The following is a 21578-nucleotide window of genomic DNA, read 5'->3' on the forward strand; positions in this document are numbered from 1 at the left end:
CCTATCAATTTTGTTTCCTCAGAACTTTCAGTTTTTTTTTTTCTTTCTCATTAAATTCCGATGTAATCACAATCTACACTTTCTGAAAAGAATTTGTTGAAAAATTAATTAAAAAATGCCGAAACTTATGAATTATCCGAAAATCCTCTCCCCTCCTCCGAAGAAAAAAAATTTCTCGACAATTTCCAATAAAATTATTATCTGAACATATTTGTAGAAAATTTCATTAAACAAATATCTATTTTTCTGAAACGAAATCGGTGTAGCACACTCGTGTTGGTATGTCGATTCTGAATCTCGTTTAAAACAAATAGTTGAAGAATGCTTTTTTTTTTTAAACAAAAGACAAAAATAACAGAAGTTGAAAAATCCATGCTTAAATTAATAAGTAGCTTTTGTTTTTCATATGTAATTTCTTAATCGTATTAAATATTCTACATCGATTTAAGAAACAGTTAAAGCGCCAAATTGTCCAGACCTGGCACCAATCAGCACACATGTTCGTTGATTAATTTAGCTGAATAATTGCATGTCCTTTGCATTCTTTTTAAAAATTCTCATCAGGTATTCGAAGAATTATATCTCTATACATATATGTGTATATACACACACGTCATATACATGCATACATATATATGTATAAACAAATGTATGTTATAAATGTATATGAATTACACCCAAATACATTATATACACATAACGAAAAGTTAGTTTGATAAAGTACCATGCACGGAACTATCTGCCCTTGAGTCACTTTGTAACATTTGACCATTAAAAAAAATTAAAATAAATATATATTTATATTTTGAGTTTTATCCTGTTTGTAATTCCAGACATTATATATATATATATATACACACATGTAGTGGGTACGTGTTTTCACACAAGCATGAATTTTGTCAATGTTGAGCGCGAAACTAAAATGAAAGTAAGAAAAGTGGTCGAAGAGGAAATAAGAGCTAAGCCTATACTGAACAAAACTTCTAAGTGTAGATTAAAATAAACTCAGAAATTAGTTAAGGAAAAAAAAAAAAGCTCCAACGATATCAGTGAGGGTACATAAAGGTGTTGGTGAAAGAAATTTCGTTATAGTGAAGGTTGTTTGTATTTATTAAGAAGAATATTAAAGAACCAATACAATAACCACTATGACTATCACACACGCATTTATTTTGTTGATCTCGCCAAATCTCGTCGATTCCCGCGACAAGTAACACATGAGTTTATGGAAACAAATATGTCGCACAACGTTTGTCGGATAGGTACATCTCATCATTGTTCACACCGCGACAGCGTACACAGTCGATGACTGCCAACACACGCAGCACTGTAGCTGGTTGACACATTGACATGGTAGGCTCTGTGTGTAATTCTCGAAAAAGGGATGAAGAAAGCCGGGCAGAAGAAAGATGAAGTTAAACCTGAGGTCGACAAAGCCAGACGAGTCTACAGGTAAAAAGGAATTTCTCCGATCATCTTCGACCCTTTCACTCTGTTTAAAGAATATTAATAATAATAATAATAAAATATTCCATGGAATAGTCCCCTAACCTCACTCCTTTTATCTCCTTTCGCCTGAGTTCTCGGTAGTTTCCACAACAACAAAGAGATAAATATAACAAGTGAGGTGTTTGTTAATCTTAGTTCTGGTTGTCTGTCTTGTATTTTCCCACTTTCAAAGACATTTCTAAATTTGTCACTGACCACCTCAGCTGTTATTCTTTACTATTCCACGTGGCTGATACCAGCTCTTGAGAATGAGAAGTCTACCGAGGATAATTCCAGTTACTATTTATGTAGTTTAAAATAAGGAACTCCTGGACAACGAATAAACACAACTGTGTTGAATAAGAATAGATAGGTAAGATAGAGAGGTAGATAGAGCAATTGATCGACATTGAAATGATTTGTAAGAATATATTTGCTTTAATAAAAAATAATAATGTGCTTAGTGTTTGTTTATCCGTTCTTGGATAAATTCCGTAAGAAGCTAGAATATTTGTTGAGTTCGAAAAATGGAGAGTTTTCTTGTTTTTCTTTTTTGGCACTGCTACTAAATCGAGCTACTAAGTTTAATTTTCGTTCCGTTTCTTCTGCAAGATTTCTTAATCGGATATAAGACTCTCTGCTCTCCCTAAATCCCTCCAACATCCATCCACAGGTTATTTTATTCTCCTTCGTTACTAAGAGTATTTTGTTGTTGCTTTGCCACTTGCTCGCCATTGAATGCATCAATGCAACACAGCCAACGAAAACAAATTCACATGAAAACATAAGTTGGTGTTTATTTTAAGATCCCAGAAAATTTTTCATTGGATGAACTCTGTATTGTTTCTGACCATTTTGCAATATACCTTTATATACATACCTTCGGTGCATTTGTTTATTTTTGGCTTTGCATGTATTTTTGGAATGGTATGTATGTCGGTGCAAGATATTCCCTATAATATGGTGCAAGTTGGAGGAAGTAGTCGATGTATTTAAACAAAATTCGGACATGGCTAATTTCGGCTAAAACTGTCCATATGTATGAGTGTCCCATGTGAGATACAGTGGACCATTGGCTAGTTTCTGTTGAATTCATATTCCTAACTTATGTAACGAAAGTTCAATTTTGATACACTCATATATATATATATATATATATATATATATCCTAACGAAATATGGGTAAAATAGTAATTTTACCGAAATATGCTTGCATGTTGTATTTTAAGCATTTAATTTCTCTTATACAAAATATTTTATAACTTTAAATGGAAAGGCTTATTAATGCTCTGTGTGTATGTATACACACATATATATCTTTTAGTCACACGAAGGATCGCATATAGCAAGAAATTAAGGATGGAGTGAATCCTTAGCTTCGAACAATTAAAATCCGCTACGTATACTGAATATACTTTCTCCCTTTAGTACATCCAGATATGTGTGTGTGTATATATATATATATATATATATATACACACACATACATGTACTCGCTTTCTTTTTTAAAGTCTATGTGAAGAAATGTTTCCGCTTGAATGACGTCTTGTTCCCTCGCGGTCAGTTCAGTCCCGCCGTTTTGTTCTGGTATCTAAAATATATCGTCTGCCAACACGAGTGAAATCGTTTCGTGTGTGTTACACACACACAATATGATGATATGCAATATATGGTGTATGTATAACACACACACACACCATATATTGTATATAATCAGATTACTGTATAAGGAAGTCAACAATTCAATTTATACTAACAGGTGTGTAGCTTATCTGTGCCTTCTCGAACCCGCTAATATATATTTACCTTTATATTATGGAAAAACTCTAGCTATCACTATCATAGTCTTGCTCTATTCTTCATTAAAACTCGATTTTATTTAAATTGACACTCTCGGAATGTGAAATCTTGTGTAAACAAATATTGTTTTAACAGTATTATTGTTAATGTTCTGAGTGCTGTTTGTACCAAAAGCTGGTTCACATCTGAACTTTTTTTACAATGTGTCGGTTCTTTACTCGTTCTTTTATTTACCTCAGAAATCCGACTTATTTTTTTGGGGGGTAACACATTTTGTTCTGGCAACATAAGCATATTTTATCTCAGCTCATTCGATAATGTTTCTCACAGTTAAAAACTCGTGTTCGTAACGTACTGAGTTGTATGTAGACACTTGGCAGTGAAAGGTAATCGGAGATTATATCTATTGGAACTGTGTGAATGGACAAGAGATGATGTTGATAGCGTGATAAATGCTTCCCTTTCGATACTTTATTCATTTGTTCCCTAAATTTGTGATAATTTTGATATGTAATACACGTACGATATGTCGTCTGTTCTGCTATCAAACACGCACGTGTGCATGTTCCCTTTACTCAGTGGGCAAGGCCTCTGAAACCAGTGTAGAGCTATTTTCAAACGGGGAAACCTGAGCCAAGTGCGAGAGACTTGTCCCTGCTAAAGATACCCAAGGTACCAGTTTCACCATATATACAATGATACATACATTGCTGAAGAATGTTTTGTAAAATTACTAGGCAACAGTGTATATGCAAAATTAATTATTTAAATTACTTTTCCTATCTTCAGAGTCGGCAAATGATGATTTTTTCAATGGGAATGAAATTGTTGTCTTCATACTGGAAGGAATTTAGTTCACTTATCATAGCACGTAAACTGCGAAAGCTATATCAAAACAGTGATTAAATTCCCAATTAAAATATACGAATTGTTATAATTGGGACTCTTAGTGTCTTGAACTTTGTGGAATTGATATTCATTATATTTATAATAGTTATTAATTTGACCTGGTTAGCGTTATCACACACCTGTTGTATTAGGGTTAAAATTTGAAGATAGAAATCTAAGCTAAAGAAATTGTTTCATCTACACATTCATTTACTCTATATTTGTTGTGTGAAAAAGTTGGAGAGATCAGCCTACAAAATATTATTTACTGTAATAGCACAATGTATTGGGGATTTGTATGTCAAAACCCTGGTAGTATATCTTTTTGATCGATCGAAAAGGAGTGTTCAAAGACAAGCTTCGCAGACGACAAAGTGATTAAAAAAAAGAAAAGGAAGTTATTCGTAGGAGTTAGGTAGTGTCCATAACCGCTTTAGGTCCTATTAAGCTGAAGTTGAAGCAAATATGGTTGATGACCATCCAGGACATCTGCAGGTCAGTGTTTGTAGTTAAAACAAATGCTGTATGTAACCGAGGAGGTCTATTCCAAATGCTTTCGGCAGTTTAGTGATTGATTTTTTTTTGTTCCCTCTCCATGTTTACCATTGTTTAGATAAGAACAATAACATATTTTCATGTATTTTAGAAAGATCAAATCTTCTCAGTGCCTGATGTATTTTCTTACTAGTTGTCTTGTTTTTATTTCCATTCTATAGCTCTGTTCACTCAGCATGTAAATCATTCATTTACATTTATCTATCTACACTAGCACAGTTATTAGGTTTGCATATAATTAATTCCTGGTGCCTTTGGTATTCTCTCACTTTCACAACCCATCTGTGCCCTTTATATCCAATAGATCATTCTGAACTTGCTTATTTTCCAATTCCCACAAATCCTTTATCTCACACAACTCTTTAATGTCACATTTTCCACTCTCTCCGTCCCAGTCTCTTATTTTCATTTATTTATCAAGCAAATGTAGAGGGCCAAACTAGAGATTGTGTAATTAGGGAGGTGTTTTACTTTTCTTCGTATCTAAATTCCTATGGCAATGACTTTGTCTCTCAACTCACCCAGATCAATAAAACATGAAATATTGATGTTTATTTAATTATCTTCCCCTCTATAAAACTTGCCTTTTACCAGCACAAAAGAAAATATTATTTATTTATTACATTCTTGCATGCTACCATGGTTCTAGGTATTTTGATATGAATTATTGGAGCAAAAATATTTACTGCTTCATGCCTTTCTATGACCAGTCATTTCCAGCCAGGAAATGAGAGTCACACCAATTTTGAGGCCAGTACTGTAATGTGTTGCTTAGAGGCCTAATACAGTAATTCTAACATGGCTTTCCTGATTTTTCAGTCAGACATTTTCACAAAGAGTTTACAATGTGATAATTTCAAAATGATTCTAAGATTAAGTAGTTTCTATTTTGATTCTACTGCATGGCACTTTGGGCTGACCAAAACCCTCACAGGGTTTTGGTAAAGTCTGTTTGGGGAAAAGTTCCTGTTCTTGTAAGGGAGATTTAATCTCTTGCTCTGTTTAACATTACTGCATGGCTCTTTGATCCCTTTAACAGAGTTCACTCTCTTGCTGGCATTTGGTTGAGGCATCTGGTTTGAACATATATTCTTCCTTCTCGGCCACCATTTATGGATACCCTGAAAAGAGTAGTTCCCACTTAGAATTAGAAATTTCTACATCATCATCATTTTACATCTGTATTCCATGTTGGCATGGATGGATGGATCATTATGGTCCAAATTATTTCTTATGGAAAATACTGCTTCCAGGAACTAGTGCTTGTGTATGCAACTTGGCTTGGTTTCTATGGCTGAATGCTCTTCTTATCACCAACAACTATTTGAATGTTGTACAGAAAAATGTTATTTTTATTTACAAACATTCTTCTGAGTATTTATGTTATGATTTTGTACATTCATCCGTTTTTATTGTATTCAAAATATGGATCTGTGTTCATTGCTTCTCTCAGTTTTCAAAGTCTAATTCATCTCATTACATCATTCTTATATTAATCTTTTAGTTTGCCTGTCGCTAATGATTATACACATGTGTAATACAAGCATTTGTTTATACATCATGAATCATCCCTTGTTTATTATGAACAATCTCCTGAAATTTGATTTAGCTATTTCTAAGCTAGGTTTTTTTAATGAATCTACTTCTACCATATATACCAACTATTATTTGTAGCATGTTTTCATTCTATATATAATATGCATTCATTATCATCATACATCCACTTTGCCATACCCATGTGAGTTGGACTGAATTTGTTGGTTGGAGCAGACTTCCTCTGGCTGGATGCCCTTCTTGTCACCAACCGTCACTTGTTTCTAAGGAAGGTAACATTTCCCAAGGCCAGACATGTTTTTCACAAAAGACAGGAAACAAAATAACATTGTTTGTAATCTTCATGTGATATCAAGACAAGGATGCACACAAACACAGACATAAGGAGCTTCTTCCAGTTTCCGTCTACCAAATCCACTTGCCAGGCTTTGGTTGGTTATAGTAGAAAACACTTGCCCAAGGTGTCACACAGTTGGATTGTACCTAAGGTTAGGAATCAAGCTTCTTAACCAAATAGCCATGCTTGTGCCATTTATGTCAAATAATATCTGAAACAATGTTATCATCTAATGTGTTTCAAGTCAATACATTTGATACCTTGTTACTTTAGTTTCTAATAGACTCATACTGCTTTTGTTGTCTCATGGTTTTTCTCTAATATTTTACTATGTTGTTATTTAGCTCCAGGTCAGCCTTGATTGAGCTATGATCAAAAGTGTTCTGACCATGAGCCTAATTTTATTTTACTTTTTTCTTTTTTTCTGCATCTCAAAGACTATTTTGTCTAATGTGTCTCTTTTCAAAGAAATTTGCATCCCAATCACATGCTCACTGTTTCATATTTCTTTACTGCCCACAAGGGGCTAAATACAGAGGGGACAAACAAGGACAGACAAAGGGATTAAATCAATTACATCGACCCACTGCGAAACTGGTACTTATTAATCGATCCCGAAAGGATGAAAGGCAAAGTTGACCTCGGCGGAATTTTGAACTCAGAATGTAGCAGCAGACGAAATACTAAGCATTTCACCTGGCGTGCTAATGTTTTTGCCAGCTTACTGCCTTCGAGCATGGTCACTGTTTCAGTCCCACTGTATTACATCCTGGGCAAGTGTTTTCTATTATAGCTTTGGGCTGACCAAACCCTTGTGAGTGAATTTGGTAGATGGGAACACAGAAACTCTCTGGAAGCCTGTTGAGTGTATATGCATGCATACATACATACATATGTGTCATGGCTTTAGCATCACTTGATAGTTGTAAAAAGGTGTCACTGTTATACAAGCAATGTCATTTACTTCCAGTATTCTGTGAAAAACATATCTGAACATAGGAAAGTATTACCTTCCATGGAAACAGGTAAGAAATGGCAACTGGGAGGGCATCTGACCTGTGAAAAAGGGGATATTAAAATGCTGATGATACTGATATGGTGTGATTTTGTGGAAGATTTGTTTGCTATATCTAGCTGGTCAAGCCACCACATAGATTCTCACCACTTCTATTGTTCCTATATAATTGTGTTGATTTGACTGCCTGTGCTTCTAGATGTCACATCTCAGCCTTTTTCCTTTTATGATGTTATTTTAACTCAGAAAAATCTCGTGGGCATCTGTCGTATTTTAACAAGGAAGTGGACTTAATTGACAGTCATTTGTTTTTACTCTTTGCTTTGCTGCTTATTCTTGTGCTAGAGAAATGTAAAATACCATACCACTTGTCACTTATTAATTTATTCTAGTGCTTCACCATTGCGTTGTACACAAATGTTTTAATGCAAATGCCTATCAAAAATTTGTGTTTCCTATCATACAGTCCATTCAAAAATATTTTTAGCTTTCATGACTATTAATGAAATGGTCTGCTTTTGTGTTTCAACTACTTTTGAAAATAATCAAGAATATCAAGGGATTTAGTTGAGTGATTAACTTTTCATTAAGTAACTGATGTTTGGAACATAATTAATTAGAAATTAAAGCATAAAATGGGTGGGTGGTTAAGACGCTTGTTTTTCAATCACATGGTTTAGGATTCAGTCCTACTGTGTGGCTTCGTGGGTAAGTGTCTTCTACTGTAGCTCAGAGCTGACCAGTCTTGTGAGTGGATTTGGTACATGGAAACTGAAAGACGCTTGTGTATGTATGTGTGTGTATATATATATATATATATATAAATAAATAAAATATGTTGGAAGGTCATCCAGTTGTAAAAAGCTTGCCAAAACTGACCTTGCCTGTGCTTGTGCTCAGTCTACTCTGCTCAGTGGTTGGTGTTAGGAAGGGCATCCAGGTGTAAAAACCCTGCCAAAACAGACACAGAAGTCTGTGCAGACTCCTGCCTGACCAGCTCCTGTCAAACTGTCCAACTCATGCCAGCATGAAAAGTGGACTTTAGATAATGTGTGTATATATTTTCTTTTGACATGTGACAGTTGTAAATGAGTGTCACTGCCACACAAGTGGTTTTCATTCCCAATCTTCTGTGAACCATGGGGATATATTACTTTGCTTAAAAACAGGTGAGGGTTGGTAACAAGAAGGGCAACTAACCATAGAAAATCTGCCTGAATGAATTCTGTTTGTTTCATGCAAGCATGAAAAATGGATGTTAAAATGATGATAATGATGATGGAAGGTTATAATTTGGATATATACATATAATATATACACACACAACTATCTATTTGTCTGTCTATATATATATATATATACACACACACACACACACTTTAAAAGGAGTTTCCGTATCCTGAAACCAAAGATAGCTTCAAGTGAGCTGGTATTAAATGTGTTAAACAGTTAATCTTCAACCTCTCCCCAAATACTTCTTATACAGTTTCATGCCCTAACAACCATACACATATATACAAATAACCTTATCAGAAATTACTTGGCTAATGGAAAAAAAAAAAAAAATAATGACAACTATCGTGAATAGTTTTTGCTGGGTTACAAACCTCTTTCAAATAGATCTACAATAAATATAAACTATCTGAATTCCATGTCCTTGCTTGTGTGTTACTTTCACTATCAAATATTGAGGTCATACATATGTAGGTTTCTTAAAAAGGGTATCGTAAGGCCTGTATTGCTAGATACAAAATCAAACAATATGAAAGAATGTCTTAGATCTGTTGTGTTGGTGTTTGTAGATCAAACTGCAAAATATTTGATTGATTGTTTCAATAATACATACAGATGTCCAAATGAATTTGTATAGACTATTATATAACAAACCATTTGGTAAAATAGTTTTTTTCTTTAACATTTTCAAGCTTTATTTACACTCTCAGAATGGTTGGTGTTAGGAAGGGCATCCAGCTGTAGAAACTCTGCCAGATCAGATTGGAGTCTGGTGCAGCCATCTGGTTCGCCAGACCTCAGCCAAATCGTCCAACCCATGCTAGCATGGAAAGCGGACGTTAAACGATGATGATGATGATGATTTAGTTGTTTATCAAAATAAAACTTACGAAATTAACTGAATATTTGAGGCTTTAAATATCACAATTTAGCCCTAGGTTAACCTAATTGAGCAAATGTATTTCAGTTGTAATCATTCTACCCCCACCTCCCACTTTTTTAAAATCAAGACATAGTGCTCCAGACAGCGTTATTCATTATTTTCTTTTATCTTATTTTTAATGGTAGGTTTTTGAGGGAGGCTTAGCTATTATTTCTAGTAGATGGAGTAACCAGGCATGTCATATGAAATGCATTATAGTTTGATTGTGGTGGGAAATAAATTGAAGAAAAGTTTGTGTAAACACCCTAAAAATGATTGAATCCTGAATCTTGTGTTTAGAACAACCCAATCTTCTTGTTAGCAACTGACAAATCCTTTTCTCATGTTTCTTTATTCTTTGTCTCTCATTGATATCAATAAATTGTTTTGACTTTGTATTACTATTAAACACAGGTATAGCTGTGTGGTTGAGAAATTCACCTTGAAGTCATGTGGTTTTGGGTTCAGTCCCATCACTGCATGGTAACTTGAGCAAGTATCTTTAACTATAATCCCAGGCTAACCAAAGCCTAGTGAGTGGATATGCTTATTTGGTAGATAGAGACTAAAAAGGACTTTCCAACCACATGGTTCAGTCCCACTGCATGGCACCTTAGGCAAGTGTCTTCTACTATTACTCTGGGCCGACCAAAGCCTTAGGAGTTGATTTGGTAGATGGAAACTGAAAGAAGACCAAGGATTTAGTCTATCAAATCATCTCTTGTACCTACTTTTTTAAGTATTGTATTTATTCTATTCATCTCTTTTGCTGGACTACTAAGTATGTAGATATAAACAAACCAACACTGTTAAACAGTGATATGGGGAGTAAACAAAGAGATAGACACTCCCCCAAAATGTAACTACATGTGAATTGTTGGCGATTTTTTTTTTCCTCCGTCTTCCTTTTCTCTTGTACTTTCCTCTGTCTCCTGTTTCTGAAGAAGAGTTTTGCTCGAAATGTAAAACAACTTTTCTTTTCTTCCCTGAGCATCTTTTAATACTTTGCATGTACCACGTCCTTGCATTGTTATTTTTTCTTGTTTTTTTTTTTTTTCTTCAGTTTTTATACACACACACACACACACACATATATGATGCTAGGTCCACCTGACTGGCTCCTGCACTGGTGGCACGTAAAAAGCACCATCCGAATGTGGCCAATGCCAGTGCCCCCTGACTGACTACTGTGCTCGTGGTACGTAAAAAGCACTATCTGAATGTGATCAATGCCAGGGCCACCTGACTGGCTCCTGTGCCAATAGAACGTAAAAAGCATTATCCGAACATGGCTGATGCCAGTGTCTCCTGACTGGCTCCCATGCCGGTGACACATAAAAAGCACCCACTACACTCCTGGAGTGGTTGGCGTTAGGAAGGGCATCCAGCTGTAGAAACATTGCCAGATCAGATTGGAGCCTGGTGCAGCTGCTGGCTTTCCAGACCTTAGTCAAACCATCCAACCCATGCCACCATGGAAAATGGATGTTAAATGATGATGATAATGATATATATATATATATATATATATATATATATGGGCTTCCATACAGTTGCCATCTATCAGATTCATTCAAAAGGTACTAGTCAGTCAATAGACACTTGCTCAGGGTACCACATAGTGGGACTGAACCTGAAACTGCTTGGTTGTAGAAGCAAACTTCTTAACTGCATATCCGTGCATGCACTTGTATACAATTTATTTTGACAGCTTTCTTAAATGATTAATCCAGCTTTTTTAAAATTTATTTATTATGGAATAAGTATTATTTGAGTTAGCTTTTTAAAAGTGTAGAGACTGCGATGATGTAAGTAGCAATACTATTACAATTTCGGCTCTTAGAATTTTGAAGGTAATGCATTCATGTGCAGTAGCTCTTATCATTCTCTATGTTTTCTATTACCATTGATCACAGAATCTCAGATGAGAATCTGTTGATCAATCATTTTTTTTTCTCTTTTGTTTTTGTTCTGAAGATCTGATAAATTAGTTGTTCTACCATCGAGAGGGAACAAATGTGAAAACAATGTGTAATCTTACAGCTGCAGATTGACTAAATCATAGATTTATTGACTCTTGCTTTGTAATGTGATAAAGATTGTTATCTCTTGATGTAACAAAACTAAGTTTTAATTGCTTACGTAGTCTTTGGTAATAGAAACAGTAATCTTAGCTGCTTTCCTTATGCCCAGCATTATAACCATGATCACCATCACTATGACTGTCACCACAAACACCAGCATTACCATTACCCCCTCCCCCATCATCATCATCAGTGCCATCATTCTGATAACCACCATCACCGTCATCATTTGATCTCTATTCTTTTATGCGGGCATGGGTTGGACAGTTTGATAGGATCTTGTGAGTCACAGGGCTGCATCATGCTAGCCTTGGCATGGTCTTTACGACTGGATGCCCTTTTCAACACCAATCACTTTAGCCTGTGTACTGGGTACTTTTTTCTTGCCACCACTAGCACTAGTGAAGTTATCAGGTAACTTGTGAGACAAGAAAGAATAAGAGAGATAATCATTTTTCCATATTTACATTAGTGGAATTAAACAATACATAAATGATTAACCATCGTATCTTTTTGATATTTTTACTTTTAAAAACATTTTCTTCTTAAGTCCTATAACATTTGAGCTGTTTTTCTTTAGTTCCCAGGTCAGACTTGAACAAGCAGGTCGTTAATCAAAGCCGTTAAGTTATTTCTGCTGTAGCATTCCTATTTTTACTTCTAATCTAAAACTACATCGACCAGTATGTCTTTAGTTTTTTTCTCAAGTAAGTCCTAATTTGAAGGAGATTTAGTTGCTATTTCTAGCAGGTTGAGTGAGCATGTAGAGGCTGCCTTGTCAGCTTGTTGAGATGTTGATATGATTTCATGGAAGTTTGCCAGTATTCTTTGTCAGTTGACTACACTCACTCATTCCGTGTTGTAAATTGACTTGCTTAAAAGTGACATTAATCAAATCTAAACTGACATTTCTCATACAACAACAATGCCATACTATGTCATTTGATTTGAAAAGAAATCCCAGATGTTTCTTCCAAGTAATGACATCCTTTCATTTTATCTTGGCTCATTACAAAACCAAAAGGATAAACACTGTGAAATTTGTCTTTAGTCGCGGATTCTTTTAAAGAGAGATTGCATCATAGCTTCTGCTGTTTATTTCCAATTTGTATAATTTTCATTTGTGTTTTTGTTTTTTTGCTTTTTCTATGAGATAAATATATTATTGAGGCAATGTTTTACACTTGGATGCCCTTCTTGTCATTAACTTTTACCTGCTTGATTTTCAAGCAAGGTGTACCTTATACCATGTGTTTTTGAAGGGACAAGTCCAGTGAATGACCCATTTGCAGAAGAAAATGATGGCTATGTCACAATCCATAACTAAGCAGTTTTTAGAGAAGCTCAAATGTAAACAAACGCTCACATGCATGTGCATATGTATATATTTACATGCATGTGAGTGTATATATATATGTGGAGGCTCAAACAGTTGTGGGATCATGATTTTGATTCTCAGACCGGGTGCTATGAGTGTTTATTGAGTGAAAACACCTAAAGTTCGACAAAGCTCCAGCAGGGGTGGTGGTGGCGAACCCTGCAGTACTCTTTCACCATAACTTTCTCTCACTCTTTCTTCCTGTTTTTGTTGTACTTGTATTTCAAACATAGTTAAGGGTACATGTGTCTGTGGAGTGCTCAGCCACTTACACGTTAATTTCATGAGCAGGCTGTTCCATTGATTGGATCAATTGGAACCCTCGTCGTTGTAACTGACAGAGTGCCATGGTATATAAATATATATAACCAAGGGAAAAACAATTCCTTCAAAAGTGTAAAACATCCAATTCACTAGTATGGCAGTTGAATACTGCAGAATTAGGGGTATAAATACAAATTACAAATAAATTAAATAGAGAAATACAATTGACAATCTAACAATTTATTTCATAATATAATATTGAATATAACAATATAATAAATTATTAGATTGTAAATTGTATTTCTTTATTTAATTTATTATATACATATTTCTTTATTGCTCGCAGGGTGCTAAACATAGAGGGGACAAACAAGGACAGACAAAGGGAATAAGTCGATTACATCGACCCCAGTGCTTAACTGGTACTTATTTAATCAACCTTAAAAGGATGAAAGGCAAAGTCGACCTCAGCGGAATTTAAACTCAGAACGTAATGGCAGGTGAAATACCGCTAAGCATTTCGCCTGGCGTGCTAATGATTCTGCCAGCTTGCCGCCATAATCTATTATTTATACACACATACACATGCACATGTGTATTGGGCTTCTTTCAGTTTATCAAATTTTCTCAAGGCTTTCGTTGGCTCAAGGCTACAGTAGAAGACACTTGCTCAAGCTGTTGCACAGAGGGGCTGAACCTGAAACTTTGTGCTTGGGAAGTGAGCCATTCTTGCATCCTGGTTATAATGTTACATAGTCTAGATTCAAGTTGTGTTATATATATCCAGCAGAGTATGCCCACCTCTTTTCTTTCCAACCATTGCACGTCTTCCATATTGAATGCACATGTTTTGCTACTGTGCAGTCTCACACAAGTAAGCATCATGTAGTTTGCCATTCATTTGGAGAGCAAATTCTTTTGTTGTCAGCAGGAGTGTTAGCTCCCTTAATGTTTTCCATCCAGATCTTACCCTGGTCGCTATGTTTTTGGAACAACCACTTCCTCTATTGTTTATTTGGTTTCCTATGTGAAAGAATCTGTCAATTACTAGAGAGCATTTTCAGTTACTTTTAGGAATTTATTTCATGGTATTTTTATTGCTAAATACTTCTGTGCATCTGCTATTTAGGTAAACTTTCTCTGTGAATTTGTCTGAAATTCCACTGCACCTTTTATCTTCTGAGAAGTAGATTGTTAGCAAACAGGAGTTCCTACAAACATCCAATCTTGAACTCTTGTAATCGTCTTGAGAATCATAATAAACAGGAGGGGTTGAGAACAGATCTGAGCCCTGATGGATAGTTGTATGCATGCTAAATTCCTTTCTAACTTTCACCTTGCTTGTACTGCTTTCACAAGCCATTCATCTACCTCCAGTTATCTTAGTGACCACCAGATATAGTGTAAGGTACCCTATTGAAAGCCTTCTTTAAGTTAATGAATACCAGGTATAATGGTTTGTTTCTGGCTAAGAACTTGTAGTTACCTCACTAAGCTGGCACAAATCCAACTGTATTTCACTCAAGCTAGTTCTCTTTACTAATTCTGGAAGAGAATTAGTTAACTCCTCTAATACTTTCCTGACATGGTCCATTGGTTTAATGTCTCCATAGTTATTTTTTTCTAAAACATCTTTCTTTTGTAGCAGATTATGGGATACTTTTATTCTTGTGATTGGAGACAAAATCCCTTTTCCACTATTTGATTGACTATGCAAGTAACCAACATATCCTACTTCCTGGATATTTTCAGCATCTCAGTGTATTTTCCTAATGGGTCTGGTGCTTTCTTGCATCCATATCCTTAATCCTTTCGTTACTGTATTTATTTTGAGATGCTCTGTGTTTCTTTCAATTAATTTTAAATATAACAAAGAATTTAGTAAAATAACTTAGTTATCATTAAGCTAGTGTTAGGAACATAAATTGTGACTAAAGTTTGGTGGAAGAATTTAATTCAAAACTTATGAAAACAAAACATTTGTACTACAGAGCCAGAGGCGGTTTCAGCTGGGTTGGTATCAAAAGGGTTAAAGGTCCTTTCAACCATATACTGGTCCTCTTGATAGCTGATTCTTCTATTGGATCCATTTTGGGTAATGACTGTATTTCCTATGAGCTCTCTTCAATCAGCTAGTTTTTAGTATTGTTTCCTTACCTCTACTCAGCATCAGTGAGTGTGCTACCCTCATTCTGTACACACTTTATACCAAGTCTTGATTTATAGTCACATGGCTTTGCAATCCTGAAAGTGTCAAAGCATAGAACAATAGCAAACCCCTTAATTCCTCTTTGCTAGAGAAATCCAACATCAAGTTTCTTCAAGCTACCTGATAGCTTTTTTGCATCCTTTCCAGGTTTATTACTTAACTTTTATGGCTCTATTCATTGTATTATTTCATCACAACATCTCTCTCTCTCTCTCCAGTTAGAACCTTGCGCCATTGGTAGATCTGGTCTATGACTCAGCAGGCTGTCTTGTAAAAATTCCCAAATGTTTTCTCTCATAATTATTCTCCTTTTAGACATCATGTAGTACTTCTTGGATTTACATATGCTAAAGCAGTAATTCTCAACCATTTTTTTTTTACCTATGAACTGTTTTGATTCTCATTTTACTCTACTGGAACCCATGTTAAAAAAAAAAACTTATATTTTTATAATCAAATATTGTTAGGAATTGGATAAAAAAATTTGTTAAAATATTTTGTGCATTTTAGAAGTATAACCACTAGTGTAGCTGGAGGTGGGCAGTTTGCCCCAGGTGGAACTTTTAAAGGGCACCACTTTTGGGTCTGGTGTAGACAATATGTGTTTTTTGTGGGCTCTGGAGGTGGCAAATGGAAGGGCCACCCTGGGCGGCTCACATTCTAGCTACGCTAGTGAGTATAACCAATTTATTGCTCGTAAACTTTAACAAAAAAATCTTACATGGACCCCCAATGGTCATATTTTTGACCCCCAAGGGTCATATGTTTGAGAACAACTGTGTTAGAGACAGCTTTCAGCTTTCATACCTTCCTTATGTTTTTTTCTTTGGAGTCTCTGGCTTATATCTGGAAGTAACTAATCACTAATTCATGTTGAATAGTACATTCTTCACTGAGGAAAAAAACTATTCACAAATAGTTAGCTATCTTGTTTCCTGGTGAGTATGAAGTCTATGTGGCTGGTGTTTATACTTAAGTGCTTGGTAGTCAAGTGGCTGTCTGGATTTCTAAAACATTAATGTTCTTTGTGTTACAGGACTCCAACAATTTTGATCTTTCTCTATTCTTTCTTCTACCATAGCCTTGAATAACCTTTTTAATGATGTCCTAATATGCCCATTAAAGTCACCAATTCTGATATTGAGGTTGCTGTTATCTATTAACCCTTTTGATCCCAACCTAGCTGAAACCACCTCTGGCTCTAGTACAAATGTCTTGTTTTCAAAAGTTCTGAATTAAAATCTTCCACTAAACCCAAGTCACAATTTATGTTCCTAACACTAGCTTAATGATAACTAAGTGATTTTACTAAATTCTTTATTATAGGCGTAGGAGTGGCTGTGTGGTAAGTCACTTGCTTACCAACCACATGGTTCTGGACTCAGTCCTCCTGTGTGGCACCTTGGGCAAGTGTCTTCTACTATAGCCTCGGGCCGACCAAAGCCTTGTGAGTGAATTTGGTAGATGGAAACTGAAAGAAGCCTGTCATATATGTGTGTGTGTGTGTGTCTGTGTTTGTCACCCCAACATCGCTTGACAACCGATGCTGGTGTGTTTACATGCCCATAACTTAGCGGTTCGGCAAAAGAAACCGATAGAATAAGTACTAGGTTTACAAAGAATAAGTGCTGGGGTCGATTTACTTGACTAAAGGCGGTGCTCCAGCATGGCCACAGTCATATGACTGAAACAAGTAAAAGAGTAATATTTAAAATTAATTGAAAGAAACACAAAGTATCTCAACAGAAATATAGTAACAAGGGTTAAAGTATTCTGCAAGAGGATTGCATAGAAATGGTACTTTTGCTCAATATGTTGTTCTGGATTAAAGTGCATGGATAATAGATAGATTTTACTGTTGCTGTTGTGTTGCCTTTGACTAATTTAAGCTTAATTCCCCTCAGTGGTTGGCTACTGTTGAGGGGATGCTCACACCTAATCACCCAACTACTTTATTCAACTCTTACATGATAGGTTTTAGTCTTGTTGATGCATGTAACAGTTTTCTTTTAATTGTGTAACACATTTTTGCTGGGTGTCTGTTCTGTCTCTAATCACTGTATTACATGGATTCAGTAGATTTTATTGTATCTCTTGTACTAATGATGTTTGCTTGGATTAAATGTACACCATCAGTTTTAATTCAGAGTTACTGCTGTCCTAGATAGGTTGCTTTCATTGCAGCTTGCAGGATCCATATTTCCTGCACAATATGGGTCAAAGTCTCTATAAAGATGGAAACAAGGCTGTGTGGTTAAGAGGTTTCCATTACAATCTTGTGGTTTTAAGTTAGATCCCATTGTATTGCACCTTATTTGTGTCTGTATACTATAACCTTGTATTGATCAATGCATTGTGAGTGATATTTGGTAGATGGAAACTGTACAGAAGCCTGTTGTGTGTATGTGTGTATGTACTGTCATCATTCAATATCTCTCCATGGTGGCATGGAGAGATGTTGTTGTGACACCTTTCGGTCATGAATGGCCATGGGATTGCACCTCGAAAGTTACCCTCTGAGGCACTAGTCTGAGCAAGGTAGTTTATAGACCAGCAGTCACCCACGCATACCAGCCTCCCCTATCCACGCCACCGATGTTATCCAAGGGAAAGGCAAAGGCCGATACAGCTTGGCACCAGTGATAACGCAACTCATTTATTAACGTGCAAGTGGCTGAGCACTCCACAGACACGTGTATCCTTAATGTAGTTCTCAGGGAGATTCAACATGACTCAGAGTGTGACAAGGCTGGCCCTTTGGAATACAGTTACAACAGAAACAGGAAGAAGGAGTGAGAGAAAGTTGTGGTGAAAGAGTACAGCAGAGTTCACCAGCACCACCTGCTGGAGCCTCGTGGAGCTTTAGGTGTTTTTGCTCAATAAACACTCACAATGCCTGGTCTGGGAATCGAAACCATGATCCTACGACCATGAGTCCACTGCCCTAACCACTGGGCCATTGCGCCTCCACGGAGAGATGTTAAATGATGATGATACAATCCTATGAGTCAGGCTGCATCATGCTTCAGTGTCTGTTTATATATACATGCTATATATATATATATGTGTGTGTGTGTCTCTGCATGTCTTTTTATTGACATCACTTAGATGGCAATGATGCTTGTTTATTTCCCAAATAAAAAAAAAGTCAGGCAGTTTGGTAGGTCAATGTTGAAAGGCTTTGAATAAAAGTATTTTGCTTGAAAAGAAAAATTGGCACCAGGAATGACAATTGGCTCTAGAATATAGTTTCAAGAACTGTCTTCCTACCCATGCCAGCTTAAAAAAAAAAACAAATGTAAAACCATTGAGGATATTGTTGGCTTTGTTTAGAAAATCCAAAATTGTTGACCGATTGCCTTCATTATAACAGAGGAACATCATTTCTCCATGTTGTTCCTAAAAGGGTTCACAGTGTGGATGTGGGTGTAAACTGTTGTAGTCTAAGGCAGAGAATGCTGGTGCCTTATGGGCTATTAGCAGATGAGCCTGTATTGTTTTTGTTGTGGCTGGTCTAATAGAAGTGCAGCATTGCAATTAGAGTTAAAAGCCCTTCTGTCACTTCCCTTGAGTTGTTCCTTTCATAGATCAAGTATATTTACTTTAGTAGGTAGGATTAACTATGTAATGGAAGAGATGTGGGATATCATGTAGGTGATATTGCAGTTTGAACATACATTGGTGATTTCTGGATCCATTTAATATGGGCCCAAAACTGTTTGCAATACAATATTCCACTCAGACTATCACTGGATTTACATTATTTATTAACTAATAAATGAATAAAGAGGAAAAATAATGTTTCCCCTTAGCTCTGTTTTGTAACATCTGTTCATTGTGTCGTGAACTTTGCTCTTTGTGAGCTAAGAATTTCTATAACTGACTTTGGGATTTTTAATGTCTGGGTAATATACACATTCCCAATGTTTGTTTGTTCGTATGCATGCATGTATGTATGTAACATCCAGCCACGCACACACATTTATTTATTCAAAATCCTTATATGCCAATTAGCAATGTACATTTGCTTGTTGTCACACATGAGATATTCTGGAAGTAGGAGGTTGTCAAACAACAAATAAAGAGGTAATGACAGTGCAAGTAAAATGAAAATGAATACAAGGATGAGGTGTATATCATACAACTGTAATTGCAAACGAGAAACGTGAGTGAAAGAATTAAAATGAGTGGATGAGAAATGTTTAGCTTCATTTTGCTTTAGATACGATGATAAACAGGAACAATCTTAGTATAATAGGCAATGATGGAAAATAGCAAAATTTTAATGAAGCTAGCAGTTTTACTATGAGTATTGTGACAAATAGGACTGTTGTAATAATATTTCCATGTAAACCTTTTGATGTTTGTTTAATAATATTGTAGTATTTTTGTAAATATATAATAAATTTAAAAATTAAATTTTTATAACTAGCATTAACTGTTTAGTATTTAAACCGGCCATATCCGGCCCAAATATTCTACCTATTTTATGTTCAAACTGGCTATAACTGGCCTCTCACACCTACCCTACAATGTTATTCCGAAAATATATAATCTTATTGAAATCTTGAAGCTATGAGATAATGCAGGATTAATTCAAAATGATGTGAATAAATAAACATTGTAACCTCGTGGCCTATGCCAGGTGTGTAACCAGTCCACTTATGTGTACCTTTCCTTAATTGGATACTTGGATACTAAACTCTGCTTGCGAAGACCTGTTGAGGCAAGTGAAATCGAAATCAAATTCGATGACTGGCATCTGTGTTAGTGGAGCGCTAAGAGCACCATCCGAGCATGATTGTTGCCAGAGCAGCTAAATGGCTTCTGTGCTGGTGGCACATAAAAGGCACCATTCGAGTGTGATAGTTACAAGTGTTTTCTTATTGGCACGTGAAAAAAACATTCGAGTGAGGTTGTTGCTGGACTGGCTCCTGTGCAGGTAGCACATAAAAAAACACCATTTGACCATGGCCATTGCCAGTACTGTCTGACTTGCCCTCATGCTGGTGGCACGTAAAATCATCCACTACACTCTCAGAGTGGTTGGCGTTAGGAAGGGCATCCAGCTGTAGAAACTGTGCTAGATCAGAATGGAGCCTGGTGCAGCCATCTAGTTCGCCACTCCTCAGTCAAATCGTCCAACCCATGTTAGCATGGAAAGCGGACGTTAAATGATGATTTGACAAAGTAATCTGAATACTAAAAGGTTAAACAATTTAGTGGTCAGTAAAAACAAAATGTAAATTAAAAAATCTGTCAAAAAAAGTTGCTATGTGCTTATGTACTGTGGTGACCTATATTTTTGGTAGGTGGCATGCACTATTGCATTTGTAAATTATTAGCAATATTTTACTGTTAAATACAAAAGTGTTAAGTTTTTAGAGAAGAATTTTAACGACAGTGTCACCTGTCATTTTGAACAAGTGCACTGTTCTCTATAATTAACAAAACTGTCATCAGTTTTGGTGATATGGGTGCACTAGTTATGTAAAGTTTTTATTTATTTGTGATGAAATCCTTAAATATGGTTGTTCGTCATGGTTGGTGAAGATATTTGTAAAGCAATTAAAATTTAGTATTAGGAAATAACTTCTCTGTACAAAACAGCCAGCTAAGACTTTCAAAGTTACTACAAATGATCTTTCATGGAAATCTCTGTCTATCTCTCTCTTTCTGTCTCCGTCTGTCTTTCTGTCTGTCTCTCTCTCTCACACACAATTACCAAAACTGCATAACAGGACTTCCTCTTGAAGTCCACAAGACTTCAGTCCTGATTTTTTTTACAGAATGACTTTTAATTGATGCTACTATGCACAAATATTCTTCACCACATCCAAAAATTGGCAAA

The 21578-nt window shown here is 35.8% G+C and overlaps 1 protein-coding gene across 4 annotated transcripts in view; it reads left to right on the forward strand.

The window, feature by feature from the left end:
* Positions 1–1174: 1174 nt before the first annotated feature.
* The window catches only part of LOC115213434 (protein SMG5-like), a 495266-nt gene continuing 474862 nt past the window's right edge, over positions 1175–21578 (forward strand). For 2 of the 4 annotated variants that reach the window (XM_029782410.2, XM_036504030.1), the window contains exon 1: positions 1179–1452. In XM_029782410.2, coding sequence (XP_029638270.1) covers positions 1385–1452 — 68 coding nt within the window. In that variant the 5' untranslated portion in view covers positions 1179–1384. Of the gene's footprint in view, positions 1453–21578 lie in introns of all 4 variants that reach the window. The other 2 variants (XM_036504028.1, XM_036504027.1) reach the window with 2 other exon arrangements.

The sequence above is a fragment of the Octopus sinensis genome, linkage group LG6, assembly GCF_006345805.1.
Source record: "Octopus sinensis linkage group LG6, ASM634580v1, whole genome shotgun sequence".
Lineage (NCBI taxonomy): Eukaryota > Metazoa > Mollusca > Cephalopoda > Octopoda > Octopodidae > Octopus > Octopus sinensis.